At 50.0% G+C, this 19810-nt stretch overlaps 3 protein-coding genes across 4 annotated transcripts in view; 1 reads left to right on the forward strand and 2 right to left on the reverse strand.

Annotated features, from left to right (window-relative positions):
- Positions 1 to 5589: 5589 nt before the first annotated feature.
- Positions 5590 to 6870, reverse strand: LOC123149788 (formin-like protein 13). The gene has a single exon (XM_044569527.1). It carries the CDS (start codon positions 6643 to 6645, stop codon positions 5848 to 5850), a length of 798 nt encoding a protein of 265 aa, XP_044425462.1. The 5' UTR covers positions 6646 to 6870; the 3' UTR covers positions 5590 to 5847.
- Positions 6871 to 9754: 2884 nt separating this feature from the next.
- Positions 9755 to 13904, reverse strand: LOC123154230 (ubiquitin carboxyl-terminal hydrolase 2-like). 2 transcript variants are annotated; one of them, XM_044573007.1, is made up of 3 exons: positions 13773 to 13904; positions 12052 to 12982; positions 9755 to 10433 (listed from the first exon to the last, which is right to left on the reverse strand). In XM_044573007.1, exons 1-3 carry the CDS (start codon positions 13801 to 13803, stop codon positions 10202 to 10204), a joined length of 1194 nt encoding a protein of 397 aa, XP_044428942.1. In that variant the 5' UTR covers positions 13804 to 13904; the 3' UTR covers positions 9755 to 10201. The 2 variants fall into 2 exon arrangements, with proteins under 2 accessions (XP_044428942.1, XP_044428941.1); XM_044573006.1 differs by lacking the exon at positions 13773 to 13904 and having other exon boundaries at positions 12052 to 13657.
- The window catches only part of LOC123154231 (uncharacterized), a 7897-nt gene continuing 1925 nt past the window's right edge, over positions 13839 to 19810 (forward strand). Inside the window, exon 1 of the mRNA XM_044573008.1 lies at positions 13839 to 14240. Within this exon, the coding sequence (XP_044428943.1) occupies positions 13839 to 14240 (402 nt within the window). The remainder of the gene's footprint in view (positions 14241 to 19810) is intronic.

Raw genomic sequence — 19810 nt, forward strand, 5'->3', positions numbered from 1 at the left:
GTATCAGCATCCCCAAGCTTAATTCCTGCTCGTCCTCGAGTAGGTAAATGATAAAAGCAGACTTTTTGATGTGGAATGTTGCCTAACATGTTCATCACATATTCTTTTCTTTTGTAGTATGGACATTTGGACTTTTTGATGGTTCAAAGCAATAGTTTATATTTGACATGAAGACTTCAATACTCAAGCATATCAACAAGCAACCATGTCTTTCAAAATATCGACAGTAAAGAAAGCTATCCCTAACCCATCATGCTCAATCATTGATCCATTCATGAAAGATGAAACGCACTCGAATATTAGTTACATCCAATGCACACGTATGATCATAGTGCTCCCTAGTTGGTGCTTTATAAGAGAAGATGTTCAGATTCCTTTGTGCGTGTTGGAGTGTCGTATCGTTCAGTGAGGATCGAGGACAGTAACTCAGGTGCTGGTGAAGTGGAGTGGGGTGACTAAAGCCATGGCTACCTGGGAAGATTTGGCACTCCTCAAGCAAACATTTCCGTGTGCGCCGGCTTGGGGGCAAGCCATTTTTTGTCAGGGGGGTTGTTAGTAGTACTGACGCAGCAACAGGTGATGGTGAATAGGACACACTGATAAAAGAAGAAGTGGCACAGGAAGATGGGCCGCACCCTCGGCCAAAGCGAAGATTTACTAGGTCGGCACGGGTCCACGACAACGAGTGGACCGCGTGAATCTTCAACGGATATAAAAGGAAGCAGATCGAGGACAACATCGACAGGTTGGAAGGATAGGCGGCTTCGGCCGAGAGGCGAGGATAGGATAGAGAGCGAGTGGCTGGTTTGAATTCCGGCTTATAATCTCCGAATTCTGGTTGAAACTCCTTGAATGATAGCTTGATCTAGTTCGAGTACTCACACAAGTATTCACAGTTTTTACATACCTGATCATGAAAATATTACGAGAATGTTACCTGTCGACAGTCAGTCAAAAGGGATTTCGCAGTAACCCCCGCCTCCCCATCTCCCTTCGATATCGTTTGCACAAATCCTGACACAGAATCCTAGCCACGTCGAATTCACAAACTTGTTCTCTATAAGAGAAACGCCAACGAACCATATAGTCAAAGTAGTGGAGCTAGCCCACTACTCAGCGGCACACCCCTTTGCCCAGGGTCACCTGGGCTCAAATCTCAATCCCCCCTTTCACCCTTTTTTTTCACCAGATGGCATTTTCTCCAGGAAAAATGCTATGTTACATGGCGTTCTTATTTATTTAATAGATGACATTTTTATATTAAGAGTGGCATTTTTGTCTTAAGAGATGGCATTTCTAATTTTTAAGAGATGACACTATTATTATTAAGAGATGGCATTTTGATTTTTTAAGAGATGGTAATTTTAATATTAAGAGGTGACATTTATTATTATTAAAATATGGATTTTTTAAGAGATGGCAATTTTAATATTAAGATTGGGGGAGCCCGCACCCTTCACACGGGTTGAACGAGATAAGACGAAGTGTGGCCTTCAAATTGAGCCTTGTAGGCCGAGGAAGCAGAGTACATCCCAACCTTAGTGAAATTCCAAATAATCGAGTCTTTCACCATCCGTTGGAAAAGTGTTTTGGGATTCTTAAGATGCAAAAGTTAGGTATTTTTACATCTATATCTTCTATTGACGATACTCTAAGCAGTAAATATGCACGAATTATTTGAAACCCTTTTCCGCATAGAGAAGCTAGATTCAAGATGATCTTCCACCGAACTTGAGCATCTCCGGGATAGACACCAGATAAACACTGATCTTCGTTTCGGAAACGCGGAAAATATTGACATGGAGACGCAGATCCCAAATCATGCACATGGCGATCCATTATTTCTTGTTAGCAGTGAAGAGGTCTGCCCACGAAGTCCTGGCTCGGGTCGATCGAGCCTGTTGACCTCGGACGCGTGTAGATTCGCAACCTAGTCGAATGGACCACGCCCGTCGATTCGCACCAGTCCACTAGCAATCGGGCTTGATTGGGGCTTTACTCGATTTTCCTAAAAGTGATGAGCACACACATTAGTAGCATGGAGGCACTAGGACAGGTATCAATCACAATCTGCATGCACAATCTGCCCTTGCTCCCGGGCAAAGCCCAAATCATCGTGCTGAAACTGAGAGATCTCCCCCACGTTCTCCTCCGCCTCCCTACCCGTTCCCGCGCGTGGCGGTGGCACCAGGAGGCTCGCTGCCGCACGCCAGGAATATACAGCAGCTGCAACAGGGCATTGTCAACCGATGTTTCCGAGCCAAATTTTCTCCGCACCGCGACGCACCGCACCCGGGTTTCCCGAAGAAGGCTGGGCGCCGGCCGACTTCCCATGCGTTCCACGGAGCGCTCCCGGTCGCTGTCCACCCCTCTTTTCCTCTCCGGGCCCGTCACGTCGGCGCGCGCCGCTGCCGTCCGAGACGACAAAACTGGGAGCAGATAAGCACACCTCTCATGAATCATGATCAGTAATTCCCTCAAACCCCAACAGGAGAGGGGAGAGCTCCTTTCCATCAGCACACTAGACTAGACTAGATTCCCGGCCACGGGCACACATTGCTGATTGGCTCGAGTCTTGACCAGTACGGAGTATTAGGGCATGACCAATGCATAGTTTCAAGGTGATGCCTCACATGTCATGTAGGATTGGATAACAGAAAAAATAGATTCGGATGGGGAAGCGAGATCCTCTTCAAGAGGCGGTTGCTTAGAAAGAAAAAGTGTGGTCCGATACATAAGGTTGAAAAAGTTAAAGTGAAAAGGAGGGATGCATGTGTAATGAGAGCCACTTTCTATTCTTTGATGAGACCTACTAGTAGTAGCTTGCATTGAGAAGAAAAAATAAACACATATGGCTCAAATTACTTTTTATCATGAGACATCTATATCCATACGTCATCATTGTACATGGCCTTAACGTGGAAACATTCCATCGAGACAGGCCGGGATAAGCATGACAGAGGTGCGACGTGGACGAATGGGCGATGCTGGAAGGTTAGCTTAACCAACTAAATGGAATGGATCAGGCCGGACCTTGTGAGTGACGCCTGCACTGCACTAAGGCACTAGCCTGGGCAAAAGGCACCGATAATGCAGCTGCCAGCAGCAAAGCACCCGTATTCGCGCCCAAACAGTGATGTGATGAGACGCTGGAAAGACGGTCGCTAACAAACTGGCCGGGTTGGTGCGGCGAGCCATCCGTCCGGCTCCATCAACCAGCTTTGCCATGTGAGCTCCTGCGAGCGAGCGGCAAATTTGATAAATTTAACAACGAAATTAAATCACAGAATAAACTGCTCGTGAAATTATTTTATGCGGCTGATCTTTTTGTGTGACGCCCGACACGAAGGCGTCACACTACATTATGCAACGTCTCACAGATAGGCGCTACACGCCTGGCTAACGTTGCACCCCAAACTGCCTAAAAATTGCTAAGTCGTTGTGCAGAGCCTACGAGCTAGGCGCTGCACTGTATAATGTGGCGCCTAGCTCTCAGGCGCTGCACTAGTGGTTGCACTATAAAATGAAGCAACCACTAGTGCAACGCCTAGAAGCTAGGCGCCACACTATACAGTGTGGCGCCTAGCTCTCAGGCACTGCACGCTGACTTAGTAATTTTCGGATCACATGGGTGCGACGCTGGCCAGGCGTGTAACGCCTATCTGTGAGGCGTTGCACAGTGTAGTATGACGCCTTCGTGTCGGGCGTCACATAAAAAAATCAGCTGCGTGAAATAGTTTCACGAGACAGTTCATTCTATGATTTGATTTCGTTCATAGGTCAAATTTATCAATTTTGCCCGAACAAGCCAGCGTCCCGCACCCAACCTCGTACCCGGGCTGGGTTGAGGACGAGCCGCTGAGCGGCTCGTCGAACCGGCCCGGGCGTATAGCATCCACAGACAGGTGCTCGCGACCGACGCAAACGCAACGCTCTTCCGTGTGCCCCGTCATCGCAGAGGACGAAAGGGAAGGTTCTCTGGCCTAGCGCACTAGCCCAGGCAATTCCGTCCGTCAATTGGGTCCGCATCATTGAACCAACGCCGAGCTTTGACGGATCACCCGCGATTAATGAGCGCTCGTCCTACATCTACAGCTCAATTTCGAGCAAGTAGTAGGAGTACAATTCTTCTATTTTCAGGACAGTTTTGTTCGATTATTGCGGACCGAATTGAGGAATGCATGCGGCGGCAAATCACACTCTAAAAATGCGCTGACATCTCATGACATCGTGCATCACTCAACAAACAGATATCTCTGCTACTTAAAAAGAACGTAAGGTTCCCATTTCACCTCTCTTTCGTCTAACCTTTCATATATACGTCCCACTCTTTCCTTATCCTCTTTGATTTTTCCTCCCATATTTGATTTTTCTCCCATCTATTCATTTGTCTCTTGTTTATTACCTTACCAAAATAAACACATATTTGCTGGCAAGTCATTAAATTCTTATCAAATAAGTGCTTAATAATAAAATGACAGATAAATCACGGTGATTGCATACAAAGATTTGGTAAGATTTTAGCGTATCAATATAATAATATACGTGGATTCTAAAAAACAATAATACAATAATAGACATGCAGTCAGGAGCTAATCTACTAGAATGTTTATACTCCCGTTGCAAGGCACGTGCAATTGTTAGTTATGTTAGAATTGTTTAACACCTGCAAAAATATTACTACGTCTAAATCATAATAAAAAAATTGTTTATTAATTGTTCATGCACAATAATTTTTTTGAGAATTATAATGAAAAAGATAGTACCCGTTAATAACAGGTGCTTGATAGTTGGACACAAATAGTGCTATGCTACATAGTCCCTCAACCTAGCCAACATTGGTTCGTGAAAATTTGTGTTACCTCTGTAGTGAAGCAAAAAACATTGTATACTAAAATGGACTCTACTTTTTACGGTATAATGCGATATGTTTTGGGCATCACTAAGCAACTCCAACAAAGGCTTGAAGAAATACTCACAACTAGATTGATATTTCTATGATTTAAATTCCACACACCTTTAGTACACTTCTAAAATACGTTTATATTTTTTTTGCAGTACATATTTTCATGGCAACATGAAGGATTTTAAAGAGTTTGTTCATGTCATCATGGCTGGCGGTGTGTCGTGGAATGAGAGGGGTCTTGAGCAATTGGGTTAGGGAAGTATGGTTTTTTTCACCCGATGCAACGCACGGGCCCTTTTGCTAATATGAATACTTTTGCTAATATGAATATGAAATGCACTCCACGAAAGTGAAGAGTGAGTTAAATGTGTTCATGCCTGAGAGCTGCATAGCGGAGTGGAGTGGAGCGGGGCAGATTTTTTTTTTGGGCAGATTAATTAATCAATTGGAACTCCCGATGGAGGGCATCTCGAGATCTCCAAACACTGCGTGCTTGCTAGCTGGACAACAAGGCTGGTACTAGTACTACTAGTATCCTGGCAGAAAGTAATTCCGCCAGTGATAGATTAATCTCGAGTCAAACCCAAGTAATCTTGTTTAACCTGCCACCACCCAGACCCGGGCACCCACCCTGATTGATTGGTTACCAACACGGAGCAAGAAATCGGAATTGCGAACTGAAATGAGGAAACAAAAGTAGAAATGTGCAATTCAGAAGAAGTGATAGTGGTCTCTGACAAGCTGTAACAACATTCGACGATGGTGATTTCGAGCCGAACATGCTGTTATCTCCTTTTTTCCGGGTTTTACAGAAAATGTGCAGAGGCCAGAGGGATCTATCTATGTCTGGATCCTATCTCAGCTGCAGTAGCTCCTTTTCCCGGCGAGGTGGCCGGCGGCGAGCTGAGAGGCGGTCAGATGGGGAGACCGGCGGCGCGGTCTCAGAAGATGTCGAGGACGTCGAGGATGGCGGCGTTGCAGAGCGGGCAGCGGCCGCGGCCGGCGAGGAGCTCGCGGGCGCAGGCGCGGCAGAAGGTGTGGCCGCACGGGATGAAGGCCGCGCCCTTGGCCCGCGCCATGCACACGCAGCAGCAGCCGGCGCCTCGCCCCGGCTCCGGCAGCTCCGCGTCGTCCTCCGGCACCAGCGCGTCCTGCGACGACGGCTCCGACGCGGCGACCGCCGGGTCCTGCTCCTGCTCCTGCTGTGCCGTCGCGCCGGCGCTCCACTGCCTCTCCGTCTGCTCCAGCAGCGCCATGAGGGACACCCGCTCCCCCTGCTCCTCCTCTTCCTCCGCCGCCTGATCCGTCGGCGGCTGAGGCGGCGACGCCTCCGGAGGTGTCACCGGCGCGGCCACGGGTCTAGTCAACGCGGGGCCCGGGGCCGGCAGGGACACCGCGCGGCGGACGAACGGGTCGCCGACGCCCGTTGCGGAGACCACGGCGTGCGAGGCGGGGGGAGCCGGCTGGTCGTCGCGGATGATGTCGAGCAGCGTCCGCGCGGCGGCGGCAGCGACGGCGGCGCTGGAGGAGGGCGGCGAGGAGGAGGCCCGGCGGTCGGCCTGCATGGCGGAGGCGAGGGTGACCGCGGCGGCGCGGCGGCCGTCGTCCTCGTCGCGCAGCTTGAGGAGGTCGCGGAGGTTGCAGGAGCCCGGCTGCCCCGGCGGCGCGGCGGCGGGCGGGCCCACGGCGGCCAGCTGGTCCGCCAGCGTCACGCTGCGCCGCAGCACCCTCCCCTCCATCTCGGCCGGTGTCTGGTCTGGGCAAAGGCAGTCGCCCGAGGTGGAAGAAGAGGACAAGGCGGGGAAAGGAAAGGGAAGGGAAGGGAAGCGCCTATTATTCTTCGGTCTAGCCAGCAGCGGCAGGGCGTCAGGGGTTAATGAAGGAAGGGCCTGGCGCGCGTGAGAGCGTGTATCGTATCGGCGAAGGGAGCGGGGTCTGTGGATCTTGACGATTAATCGCGGGGGGTTTCGGCTCGCGCCCGGTTGAGCACCGCGTCCTCTGGACGCATGATGACTGCAGTGCAGCAGCGGGGAGCGAGGCGAGGCGTGGGATCTGTCGGAGCCACGCTTGCGTGCCGTGCCGAGAAGGCGAGATCCATGGATGCTGCTTGGAATTTTGACGAGAATTGGTTCGATTTGAGCGATCTGGTCCGGTTTCTCAGGAATCTGGCTCCAATCGCTAGCTACTCTGAGGCCAAATCCACCGCGCGACTCTATCCTATCCGCGTAAAAGAGACAAATGAGACGGCCCAGCGCGCGGACACAAACAGACAAATGTCCGGATTCCGTCCGCTTTCGACCCATCCCCGGCCCAAACTTGCGCTCGGTTTGGGGTGAAACGGACGCGCGTGGACGGCCTCGACGCACGCCCTTGTCCCCCCCCCTCCCCCCGTGGCCCGCCTGTTAGGGACACTAGCAGTCCCTCCGCTCCCAACGCTTCACCCTCTCTCCCCGCCCCGCCCCGCCGCCGGCGCCGCCACTATTCTTCGGCCGCCTCCTCACCGCGCAGCCCCCCCCCCCCCCCCCCCCGCCGTCCGTACCAAACCACGTCTCGACATGGCCGCCACCACGCCCGCGCTTCCGCCGTAGTTTTGGTCGTCGATCGGAGGAGGTTTGGCCCTCGCCGTCCTTGCCGGTGGTAGAGGGGACACGACTGCCGGCGACATACCACGGCGGCCGAGGCAGATTCCGACGAGAGCTCCAGAGCGGCCTGTAGCCGGCCGGCAACCACCCTGCTGCGTCGAGGTGATCATCGCGGCCTCTTCGCCACCACGAGCGCAAGGTGTTCGGCCTTTTGCCAACAAAGGTATGGACAGTGGAGACGAGTTTTTCTACCATCACTTCCTTTGTTCAACGGACGATTCGTCGTCGGATGATGACGATCTTGTGGTGGCTGCACTGGTCGTTCACGACCATATTCAACGGCAGCTTCCTCGGTACAGGGGGTCAGTCCCTGGCCGTGCTCCCAACCTGAACCGCAATAGAGAGAGAGGCCACGCCCTGCTCTATGCAGATTACTTTGCCAACACCCCACTCTTCAGGCCGGATAAATTTCGTCGCCGTTTTCGTATGGCCAGGCATGTGTACAATCGTATTCGAGAGGGAGTGGTTGCTCATGACCCATACTTCGAGTGCAAGACGGATGCCCTTGGCAAGCTTGGATTCTCCTCCTACCAGAAATGCACCGCGGGCATCCGCATGCTTGCATATGGAATTCCAGACGATCTGGTGGATGAGTATGTGCGTATGAGTGAGACAACATATTTGATGTCAATGTACAAGTTTTGCCAGGCTGTGATCGAGGTCTTTGGCCCAGAGTACTTGAGACAGCCAACTGCCGCTGATACAGAGAGATTGTTGGCGACCAACGCAGCTAGAGGCTTTCCAGGTATGCTTGGCAGCATAGATTGTATGCACTGAGAGTGGAAGAACTGTCCATTTGCTTGGCAGGGCCAGTACAAGGGGCATGTTAACGGGTGCACTGTCATATTAGAAGCGGTGGCATCACAAGATCTTTGGATATGACATTCTTTTTTGGGCATGGCAGGTTCTCACAATGATATCAACGTGCTGCAGCGTTCTCCAGTCTTCGCGAGGCTTGCAGAAGGTCACTCTCCACCTGTCAACTTTGAGATCAACGGCCACCATTACAACAAGGGATACTATCTAGCAGATGGTATATATCCTCAGTGGTCAACTTTTGTGAAGACAATCTCAAAACCCCAAGGTGAGAAGAGAAAGAGATTTGCCCAAATGCAAGAGAGTGTTAGAAAGGATGTGGAACGTGCTTTTGGTGTGCTTCAATCCCGGTGGGGTATCGTTCGAAACCCTGCACTGTCATGGGATGAAAGGAAGCTTTGGGAGGTGATGACTGCTTGTGTGATCATGCACAACATGATCGTCGAGGACGAGCGTGATGAGAGTATCTTCGACTAAGGATTTGATTATCAAGGTGAAAATATTGAGCCCCTGCATCAAGACCCGGTCACATTTGAACAGTTTGCCCAATTCCACCGTGAGATGCATGATTGGCACTCATGTGAATCTTCAAAATGACTTGGTTGAGCACGTGTGGGATCACGTTGGCAACCAATAGATGTATTTGTCCATTTTATGTTCAGTCAAGACAATTTCAATTGGATTGTAAAACCTATTTTAATTTTCAGACAAATATTTGAGTTCGAAACTAGTTTTAATGTAAATTTGGGCAATTCTTGGCCCTGACGGACAAGACGGGGCAAAAGGATGCGGCCGCGCGCTGGGCGCACGACCACCGCATCCCAGGACAGGCCCGGACACGATCTCAAATTCCTACCCAAAAGGATAAAAACAGAACAAAACGGACGTCCGTTTGGAGTCGCGCGGTGGAGTTGGCCTGACGTCGCCATCTGTGCGGTACGCCGGTGCGCCGACCGACTTGCGATGCTTCTCCCTAGTCACGGCTCGCCACTCTGTTTCGATCGGGTGGAGGAACAAAGGACGGTCAAAAGGGTTAAAAAGCACATTTTCTACCCCTTGGAAGCTCCACCATATATAGCGACACTGTCGCTGGCGCTGCGGGGTGAGGAAAGTTCCAAGTCGCCATCTATCCCAGCCAACACATGCAACCTTCGCTTGCATTCCAATCTCCCTCCCTCCCTACCATCGGTGGCAGACTCGCAGTAGCATCTGCGGCCCAGAAGCAACCAAAGCAGCCCACACTCTCTACCGGAGCCACCAGCACAAACAAAGCTGCTCAACACTGCGCATTTCAACACCTAAACACCGACACGCGACAGGAACCAACTGTTGAGTACCGCCGCGGGTTTATTTTTATTCTTTTTAAGCGAAATCAGCTTCAGCCTACCAGTTCAGTAAAAGGCAGCAAGTTCTCAGAGCATGCTCCCGATACAGAAAAAACAAGTTCAGAACCCTACTTGCTTATTTTCAGACGTGTATTTAATTGCAGAATGCAAAAAATATCCAGTGTCTTCCTACGTGTATTCAATCTCGTTTCTAACAAAAAATATTCACTGTCGAACCTATCCCATGTCGTTCCGACAAGAATGACTATACTTTCATGGACAGAGAAAAATGGTTCTCTCCAGCTGACCACGCTACAAGTTGCAACCAATGCAAAATCCTGCAACTGCAATGACCCAGCCCGCCAAAATCAACAAAATTGGACTTGAAGACAGACTCTATGTAAGCAGCACGGTACACTTGGCCATCTAAACAATGCTTGCTAATCTCACCTTTCTGCTTCTTTTGTCAGCGCCTTTCTAATTGCTTAGTTGGGTAGAATGCCGGACATGCATCAGTTCATCCTCTCGTAGAAAAGCATGGAAGCCTCGCGGCTGAGAACTTTTTCTAGGGAGACTTCCTTGATGTCGAGATCGCTTGCACGAACCCACGAGGAAGAACCACTGCTCTGATGGTTGTGACCCGCCCCCCGCACATAAGCAATGTAGTGCCCTCTATTTATTTGATGCCCTTCGTGCTCAATGACACCAACTAGACGGTAGCTGCAGTTATCTTTGTCCTCAGAACTGAAGGCAAGACAAAATCAAAATAGTTAACTCATATGTAAGGATTTCAGTTAGCAAGAAACTGATGATTAGCTTGAGTACCAACAATGGCCTGTCTTTCTTGAAAACAACAAAATGCATACTCTATCAGATAAACAGACAGCACTTAAGCGACTGATTCGAATACCAAGAAATTAAGGCCACTGCAAGATGTATACCCATCTAACTTTGAAAATACTAATCCAGAACTATAATAACTTCGACAAAAATAAAAGTTGGTCAAGGTTAGGCATAACCACCAAAAAGACCAGAAAATGTCACCATAATAACTTTTCATGATATGATAAGTTTAGAACATGACCATAACTTCGCCAGTGATACACTGCTATGTTGAATAGAATTTGTGGCAGACAGCCAGTATAGCTGATACATATTCAAATATAATTATATCATTATACAAAAACTAGTTTCAATCAATGTACATGGTTCTGGTCCAAATGAGTCTGAGTGAACACTAAAATTCAGTTGATACTCAAATCGCAAAATGCATGGTACATGGTCCAAACTAGTTTCACTCAAATTGTCACCATATTTCCTTTTTCCTATGCAACAAAAATAGGATAGCTTTTCGCAAATACTCCCTCTGTAAACTAATGTAAGATCTTTTAGATCACTACTTTAGTGATCTAAAATATCTTATATTAGTTTACAGAGGGAGTAACAAATAAATAAATAGGATAGCTGTTACCTATTGGCATTTACAAGAATTGGAGCCCACAAGCACTGAAATAGATGTGATTGCAAGACTACATGGTTAAATGGGCAAGTTGTGTTCAAAGGCACAAATTAACACTGTATGCATTGGAAATGCAGTTTAGACTGATGCAGCTTCAGGGTATGTCCGGATTGTGACCAAAGTCTACCCGATTAATTTTCTGGCATGAAAAAAAAGCCTGGACTTGTCTGATGGTTGCCAACCTTTTTGGAATGCCCACGCTTTTTTGCCCACTCTAGTTTATTTTTCTAGCCAATTTTGGCCAACTCATGGGCAAGCAAAACCTCAACCAAAATTTTGGCTGGCCAACCTTTTAGTAGGGCAACCTTGGGCATAAACCAAACATGCCCTTAGATTGTCTTGCTGATTTGGTAACAAATCTTTCCCTGGTAACTATAAGACTGGTTGTTTGCTCACATTTCTTTAATCTAAATCATGTTACTCTTCCAGTGAGAAACAAGAGTGAAGATATCCTAACCTAACTCTGCTAAGGAAAATTAAGATGATCATGCCAGGAAAATTCCCACTATGCGTGCCAATCATTCATTTGCACAATCTTAAGAGCCTGTTTATTTCAGATATCTACTGATCAAGATTAAAAAAAACTAATGTGCACATAGTACACAATATTCCATACACAACGAGAACATCATGAAAAATGTACTGTCTGAATGATCCTTTGATCTACAATGCCAGCGTCTTTTAAATCTCTTTTTTTTTTCAAAGAGAAGGCATTCTATGGCAAGTAGGAAGAAACTATGAAACAAAGTAGTTATTTGCTTACTTAAAGATCAGAAACTTATCAGAATTGACATAGAAGAAAGGTATTACATATGGCTGTGTAGAAGTGTGAGAAGTCGGTACCTGGGGTCCATGAATGGTCCAAGATGAAGAATCTCCTTAAAGCTCACATGCACTCTCAGTTTAGAAAGATCATTGCTGTATCTCTTGAATGGAATGATTAATACAGCTGGTAGCTTGTTAATCAACTGTGTTTGAATTGCACAACTGTTGACATCTTTCTGCTCATTTTGGTTTTCCTCCATTTGTTGGGCAATATGATCATCCAGCATTGCCTGCTTCGCACAACCCTGATTTTGAGTGCTGGTATCCGGACTATCCTGGGCACTGAGCAGGTCAGTCTGTTTATCAGCTGGAAGCCCAGCTTCTTGTACACCTTGATCAATTTCAGCTTTTTCACTGGCTGTGCTGCAAGAGGCGGAGTCCTTTTCACCACAGCTCGTCCCTGAAGTAATTGCTTCAGTAGTTATGTTTCCAGAGAGTATAACTTGATGATGTACATCTGAACGATATGGTTGCCTACTTGGAGATTCTACGGACAAGCTATTACAGTCACTAGATCGCTCACTTGGGCATGTTTTCCTGTCTGACAGCTCAGTCTGATCTCCATCAACAGTCGTATTTATATTGGTGCTTGCCATGATCTGTTCAGCAACCTTGGAACAGTTCTCACAACGTTCCTTCACTCGACGCGCAAACAGTTCCAGGCAGTCCTCAATCGACACAAGAGAGTTCATATGTCCGGCCTCATCATGAACAATATCACTGCTCTGAGCTTCCTCCTTTTCTTTGGTAGTAACTTTTACTGAGTAAGTCGTCTCCTTATCTTCTGGATTACGAGAATCTATTGTTGCTTCCTCCATTCCTTCAGTGTCATCAAATAAGTCAGGAATGAAATCCAAAATTTCTATTGGCACCCCATTGATCTCTTGTGGGACATCATTCTTCCGAGTCTGCATATGACCGTGTACAACATCCTTCACTTCGCTAGAATCTGCAGATTCAAACATACAGGGCTTAGTATTAGCAAGACCATGCAACCAGAAGCCCTCACTCATCCTTTGCATAGAATCTTTATTGTCCACACTTTAAGCTGTTTATCTTTTTCGACAGTATCCAAACACGCTTAAGTTAACCAACCATTTGGAGTAACACCAACTGTATGATGGTAAGGACTAAAGACCCTGGGCTTCCCATGGCAGTTTGAATTACTACACTACGGTGAACACCTTTGCCATGTTAAGACTGCTGAAACATCCTGTCGGATTTTATGTAGCCACCCCAAAGGTTATCCTGCTATTTCTTCTATCCATGTGTAAAACGTCCATAACAATTACCATCATAACAATTGTGCACACTTTAAGCTGTTTATTTTTTTCCGACGGTATCCAAACACACTTAAGTTGACCAACCATTTGGAGTAACACCTACTGTATGATGGTAAGGACCCTGGTCTTCCCATGGCAGTTTCAGTTTGAACTACTACGCTACGGTGAACACCTTTGCCATGTTAAGACTGCTGAAACATCCTGTCGGATTTTATGTAGCCACCCAAAAAGATTTTCCTGCTATTTCTTTTATCCATGTGTAAAACGTCCATAACAGTTCTCTGCTTAGCTAGTAATGAAGTCCCATTCCAAAAAGTACCATTTGCTTGTTTTCAGAGAAATAGCAAATAATACTAACACAATTCTGCATGTTCCTGCATTCTTTCCTCAAAAGTTGTATGATCTCAGAGGTTCACCATTGCCTTTTAAGTTGAGTACAGGAGTGCATACACTTACCAACTTGCAATGGCCTGGGGGTTTTCTCCATTGCCCCATCTCCCAATCCTGAACCCGAAATAGGAGATGGTCAGTCGGGTGGTGATGCCGATGAGGGGCGACGGAGGGGGCGACGGGAGGGGCGCCGAGGGCGCCCGACCGGTGAGCACCGGATCGGGGGTCGCGGCTAGGCCTCACGTCGGTGGCCGCTTCTGGGCATTGGCCGGTGCCGACGAGGATGACGCAGACGGGGAAGAGGATCCAGAGGCCACTCCACCAACGCCCACTCCATCGGACCTCTTCTGCGAGTTCTTCAATGCGGGATACGACGAGGACGACGTAGCCTCGACGGTGGATCGGGTCTTGCCGGTGGAGGATCAGGCAAGGGTTGGCCTTCATGCGAGCGAGAGGACGGAGATGGTTAGACGCGTAGTGCATCGGCGAACGGCGGCGACGACACTCCGGCCATGGAAGGGTCCCCTTCCCAAGGTTAGTCTACCAAACCTAACGCTTCTCGATATGATTCATCCAGATTCTTGGATCCAAGTCAAAAGGAAGAAGAGGCCGACCCGTCCGGGAAGTGTGCCGGCGGCGGCCGCAGCGAGATCGCCGGCGAGGCATGCCAGCGAGATCTCGCGGATGAGAGACGATCGTTTGAACGATCTGTTGGGCCGAACGGTCGGTGGGCCGGTTCTGAGTGAGCCGGGCCCTGTACTCCCTGGGCCTACGTCAATCGGGTATGAGGCCCAGATTGAACGCGAGAATACGGCGGTTCAGGTCGAACGTGATTGCCTGATCGACGTAGCGCCTCAGAGACATCGGGCGACGGGTCCTAGGGTTTTTCCACGTTCGACGAGGCCGCGCTTCTGTGACCGAGGGGCGAGCCGTGCTCGCCGGATTCCTTCGCTCTGAAGCATGGCGGGCGGAGGACCGCCGCCGGCCAAAACCAGCTGCCAGGTAGGCGCGACTGGCGGCGTCGGGCGCGGAGGTCCGCCGGTGCCGGGTGGTGGCGGACGCGGCGGGGCGCCGGCAGCGCAGGGCGCAGGACGGGGACGTGCTGGCGCGCTGCCCGGTGATAGACGCGTGGCCGCCCCCACGCTGCCCGGCCAGGCGGCTCCGGGGGGGATCGGCTACCGACCTCCACCGCATGGGGGCTTGCCCAGGACCGGCGCTGCAGGACGCGGGATACAGCAGCCGGGGAATCGATCTCCAGGGCCTGCCGGGGGCCGTGGTGACCTTCGGCCGCCGGCACCTCCTCCCGTGGCTGCTGCAGGGCGGGGCAACCCAACGGCGAAGCAACCAGCTATGGGTGGGCAGCTCCGTCCCACGGCAGTTCAGACCGGGGCTAGGCCGCCTCTTTTTGTGGCTAGACAGTCGCACAACGCGGCGGCTCCGGTCCTACAGCAGGCGCAGTTTCAGGACGCTACGGCAGCAGGGGGAGTTTCGGAGGTGCCTCGAGGAAAGTGGGGAGATGATGGGCTTAACGCGTATGGAGACGAACAACACCGGGGGTCCTCGTCCACAGGTGGTGGGCGGGGATATGCTTGGCAGAGTGATGGCTCCACAGAGAGACCCTTCCTGGGGCCGATGGGAGGCTTCGTCGAAGGGGCATCAGGACCGGCTAACAGAAACCGCGGTGGTTTCCGTGGTAACCGTGGCCGGGGTGGTCGCTACCGCCCTAGACAGCATCCTGTGGTTGTGGATCAGACAGCGGTTGATGAGGGCACTCAGGAGATGGCCATAGAGGTGGCTACGGCTACGACTGAGGCGGTTGCCTCGGATGAGGTCGTGTCGGTGGAGGGCTCTGACAGGACCGAGCTGGACCGGGCGGCTAAGTATGCTCGAAAGAAAGAAAAAATGCTTTGCTATCGGTGTGGAAATAAGGGTCACTTCATTGCTGAGTGTGAGGCGGCCTTATGCGACGGGTGTGGTAAGCCAGATCATGCCTCAGGGGATTGTCCGCTTATGAGAGAGCAGCTACCCAATCTCATGATGTATGGTGTGTTTTGTTCTGAGCTTACTTTTTTTGAGTCTCCGGTCGAGAGGGAAGTCACTGATGAGGTGCGCAGTGTGACAACGGGGATTGTTAAAGTGACTAAAGGAGAAGTCTCTGAAGTCCAGGTTGTGCAGCGGCTGCGGGAGCTGGCCCCGGGCGACTTCCTCTGGGAGCTAGTCAGTCTTGAGCCTAACGCGTTCAGAGTGGAGTTTCCTTCGGTAGAGGATTTACAGAGGTTACTCAGTTTTGGGATGTGTAAGGTGCCAGGTACGGAGGGCATTCTTGAGTTTCAGGAGTGGAAATTGACTGAGCCCCAGGGAAAGCCACTAACCCAGGCCTGGTTGCGTTTTTCGGGAGCTCCTCACAGACCTATGCAGGATGCCAGGGTGGTGGCTAGTCTGGCTGTTTTGGTTGGAAAGCCAGAACGTGTTGATATGGTCTTCACCAGAGCTCAGGGGTTGGCTCGCATTTTTGTCAGCATTTTGGATATTGAATTTGTTCCTGATATGGTGAAGTGGGCTTATCGAGGTCAGGTGTATAACATTCAGATTGAATTTGAGGATGACAGTTTGTTTGGTGAGGCACCTGCTGCCGTTGATGTTGACATGCACAAGGGTGATGATGGCATGGGGCGCAAGGAGCCTGAGAGTGCTGATTCTGGTCGAGAGGAGGACAGACCGGGGTCCGTGGCTAAGACCACTGGAGGCCCGACCGCGCCAACATCTTCTGTACCGTCGACCACACTACGATTTGGGTCCCTTCAGTTTTCATCTGCACCTCCGAGATTATGGAGTGAGCGGGTGGAGTCTCCTGAGGAGTTTGAGTGCTCCTTACCTGAGTTGGATCTAGATGACCACAGTGTCCAGGATCGGGGAGTGGAGGGAGATTCGGAGACGGCGTTCTCGCCTCCCTCACAGGCTCCTGTGACGATGGAGATACAGGTGACTTCGAGCGTGGTGGGTTTAAGGCAGGAGGCCTTGGCCCATCACCCTTCTGCCGCTCAGGTCGGGTTTCCGGAGAGGGAGGTGCCCTCTTTGTGGGAGCGACCGGGGGCGGACGCTTCGGTTGAGCGCTCTAGAGTTTGTCCGGAGCAGGTGGCTCAGGTGGCGCTTCCTGCGACGGCGTTGGCCGTTCCCGGGGGAGGTCGTATGGGGCAGGAGGCTCCCCACACCTCCCCCTCGGCTTCGACGGAGGCAGCTGCGACTGTAGTGCTTGGCGGGAGTCCGGGGAAGGTGTCCCCGGTCCATCCTTCCTCCTCTGCGGTTGGGACGGTGGCTCCCACCGCCCTGAGGGGTGCGGCGGAGGGGGCGGCCGGCCAGGCGGCGCTGGCTTTGACTTCACCTAGCCGCCTGACTGCCGGCATCGGGAGTATTCCCTCTCAACCTTCTGCGTGTACTGCTTCTCGAGAGGAGGTTATTGCTTTCGGCGGAATCCCTGATCCGGTTTCTGAGGGACGACGGATGAGTTCCCGTCTACAGGACCAACCGGAGGTTGATGACATGCAGCAGAGGTGCGCAAGGAGAGCGGCCAAGCTTCGTGACATCGAGGTCACTACTGGTATGTCAGTCAATTTATCCAATTCTATTATGCATTTCTCTACGGATGAGATTATTCATAATGCAACTAAAGTAGGGGTTTCGCTAGGAAATAATAATTCTGAAATCTCCACCTCGGTTAATGATCTTCTAGATTTGGAAGCGGAACGCGCCTTAGAAACCATTCGCAACCTAGCGGCAGTAAGGCCTATGAATGATGCGGAGATTGATGCGTTGGGGGTGAGAGTGTTAGACAATTTGTGTGCGGACCTTGAACCAAATTCAATTGGGTCTGATGTGGACGAGGTTAGTATTGATGTTGGGGATCGTCAATCACCGGATCCGCCGCCTGGTTATGAGGACCGGCCGGTGGGCACTGAACAACCTAAACGTAAGTGGAAGCGGAAGGTGTATCCAGCTTCCGCAGTATGTAGAAGTGCTAGAATTCGTACGGCCAAAAAATTTCATGATGATCTATGAAAGGAATTTTTTGGAATAGCAGAGGTCTTAAGGACTTGGCTAAAAGAAGGTTTCTCGCTGAGGAGTCTCTGGAGCGCCGTCTAGATTTCATTGCTCTCTCCGAAACTGGAAGAGATAATTTTGCTCCTCAGTTTCTTGCTTCTCTTGTCGGTGGTATCGATTTTGACTGGCATTGCCTGCCTCCACGTGGACGATCGGGAGGAATCTTACTGGGAGTGAGATGCGATTCTCTTGAGGTCAGGACTGTGGTGATGGGGGACTTTGCGGTTAAGTTTCGGGTTAGGTCAAAAGTTGATGGATTCGACTGGGCTTTAGTGGCGGTTTACGGAGCCGCACAACCGGAGCTTAAACCGGAATTTCTTGCGGATCTTGTTCGAATCTGTGGATCCGAACAGCTCCCAATGCTAGTCGGGGGTGATTTCAATATCATTCGAAGGAGAGAGGAGAAGAACAATGATAACTTCGACGGGAGATGGTCATTTATGTTTAACACCATTATTGAGAGCTTGGATCTGAGGGAGATAGAGCTTTCTGGCAGAAAGTTTACCTGGGCTAATGCTCTGCCAAACCCAACATATGAAAAGCTTGATCGTGTGCTGGCTAGTGTAGAGTGGGAACATAAATTCCCTCTGGTTACGGTACAAGCTTTAACGAGAGGCATATCCGATCACACACCACTGTTTGTGGACTCCGGGGAGTCCAACTATGTGGGAAACAAGAACACTTTCTCATTCGAGATGGCCTGGTTCGAACGTGAAGGTTTCTTAGACCTCGTTGCCAGGGAATGGGATAAGGGGGGTGGAGGTAAAACGGCGGTTGAACGTTGGCAGAACAAAATAAGGCACTTAAGAAGTTTCTTACGAGGGTGGGCTAAGCACCTAAGTGGGGCTTATAAGATCGAAAAGGATAGACTCCTAGCTCTTACTCAGGCCCTAGATACAAAAGCTGAATCTTCAATTCTGCTACCCGTCGAGCTCCAGGTTAAGAACGAGGCTGAGAAGAGGTTGAAAGAACTTCTCCGCGAGGAAGAGTTGAAGTGGGCGTTGCGCGCTAAGGTCCGCAAAGTAGTCCAAGGGGATGCCAATACTCAATTCTTTCACCTGATTGCGAATGGCAAGCACCGTAAGAAACGTATTTTCCAGCTAGAGCAAGATGAAGGCACAATTATTGGGCAGGATAATCTCAAAGCATACATCACTGAGTATTATAGACAGTTATTCGGGCCGCCGGAGGTTAATTCCGTGTCCTTGGATGAGTCCAGGACTGATGATGTTCCTCAGTTGTCGGTAGCCGATAATGAGATTTTGCTGGCCCCATTTACGGAGAAGGAGGTGTTTGATGCTATAGCACAAATGAAAAACAATAAGGCTCCCGGACCGGATGGGTTTCCGGCTGAGTTCTATAAAAAGTGCTGGCACATTATTAAGGGGGATCTGCTACCTATGTTTACCGATCTTTTCTCGGGACAGCTACAACTGTTTCACTTGATTTTCGGAACCATCACATTACTCCCTAAGAGAACGGAGGCTGTGCGCATTGAGCAGTTCAGGCTGATTTGCCTACTCAATGTTAGTTTCAAAATATTCACCAAGGTCGGGACGAACAGGCTCTCACAGATTGCGCTTTCTGTGGTGCAACAGTCTCAAACTGCTTTTATGCCGGATAGAAACATCCTTGAAGGGGTGGTTGTCCTGCATGAAACGCTCCATGAAATTCATTCTAAAAAATTAGATGGAGTAATTTTTAAGGTGGATTTCGAAAAGGCGTATGATAAGGTTAAGTGGCCATTCCTGCAGCAGGCATTGCGTATGAAAGGTTTTGATGATGCCTGGCGCCATCAGGTGGAATCTTTTACGCAAAAAGGGAGTGTTGGTATTAAAGTAAATGACGATATAGGTCATTACTTCCAAACTCACAAGGGCCTCAGGCAAGGAGATCCAATGTCCCCTATCTTGTTTAACATCGTGGTGGATATGTTAGCAATTTTGATAGGAAGGGCGAAGGACAATGGACAAGTGGGTGGCCTAGTACCTCATCTGGTTGATGGA

Source organism: Triticum aestivum, chromosome 7A (genome assembly GCF_018294505.1).
Source record: "Triticum aestivum cultivar Chinese Spring chromosome 7A, IWGSC CS RefSeq v2.1, whole genome shotgun sequence".
Lineage (NCBI taxonomy): Eukaryota > Viridiplantae > Streptophyta > Magnoliopsida > Poales > Poaceae > Triticum > Triticum aestivum.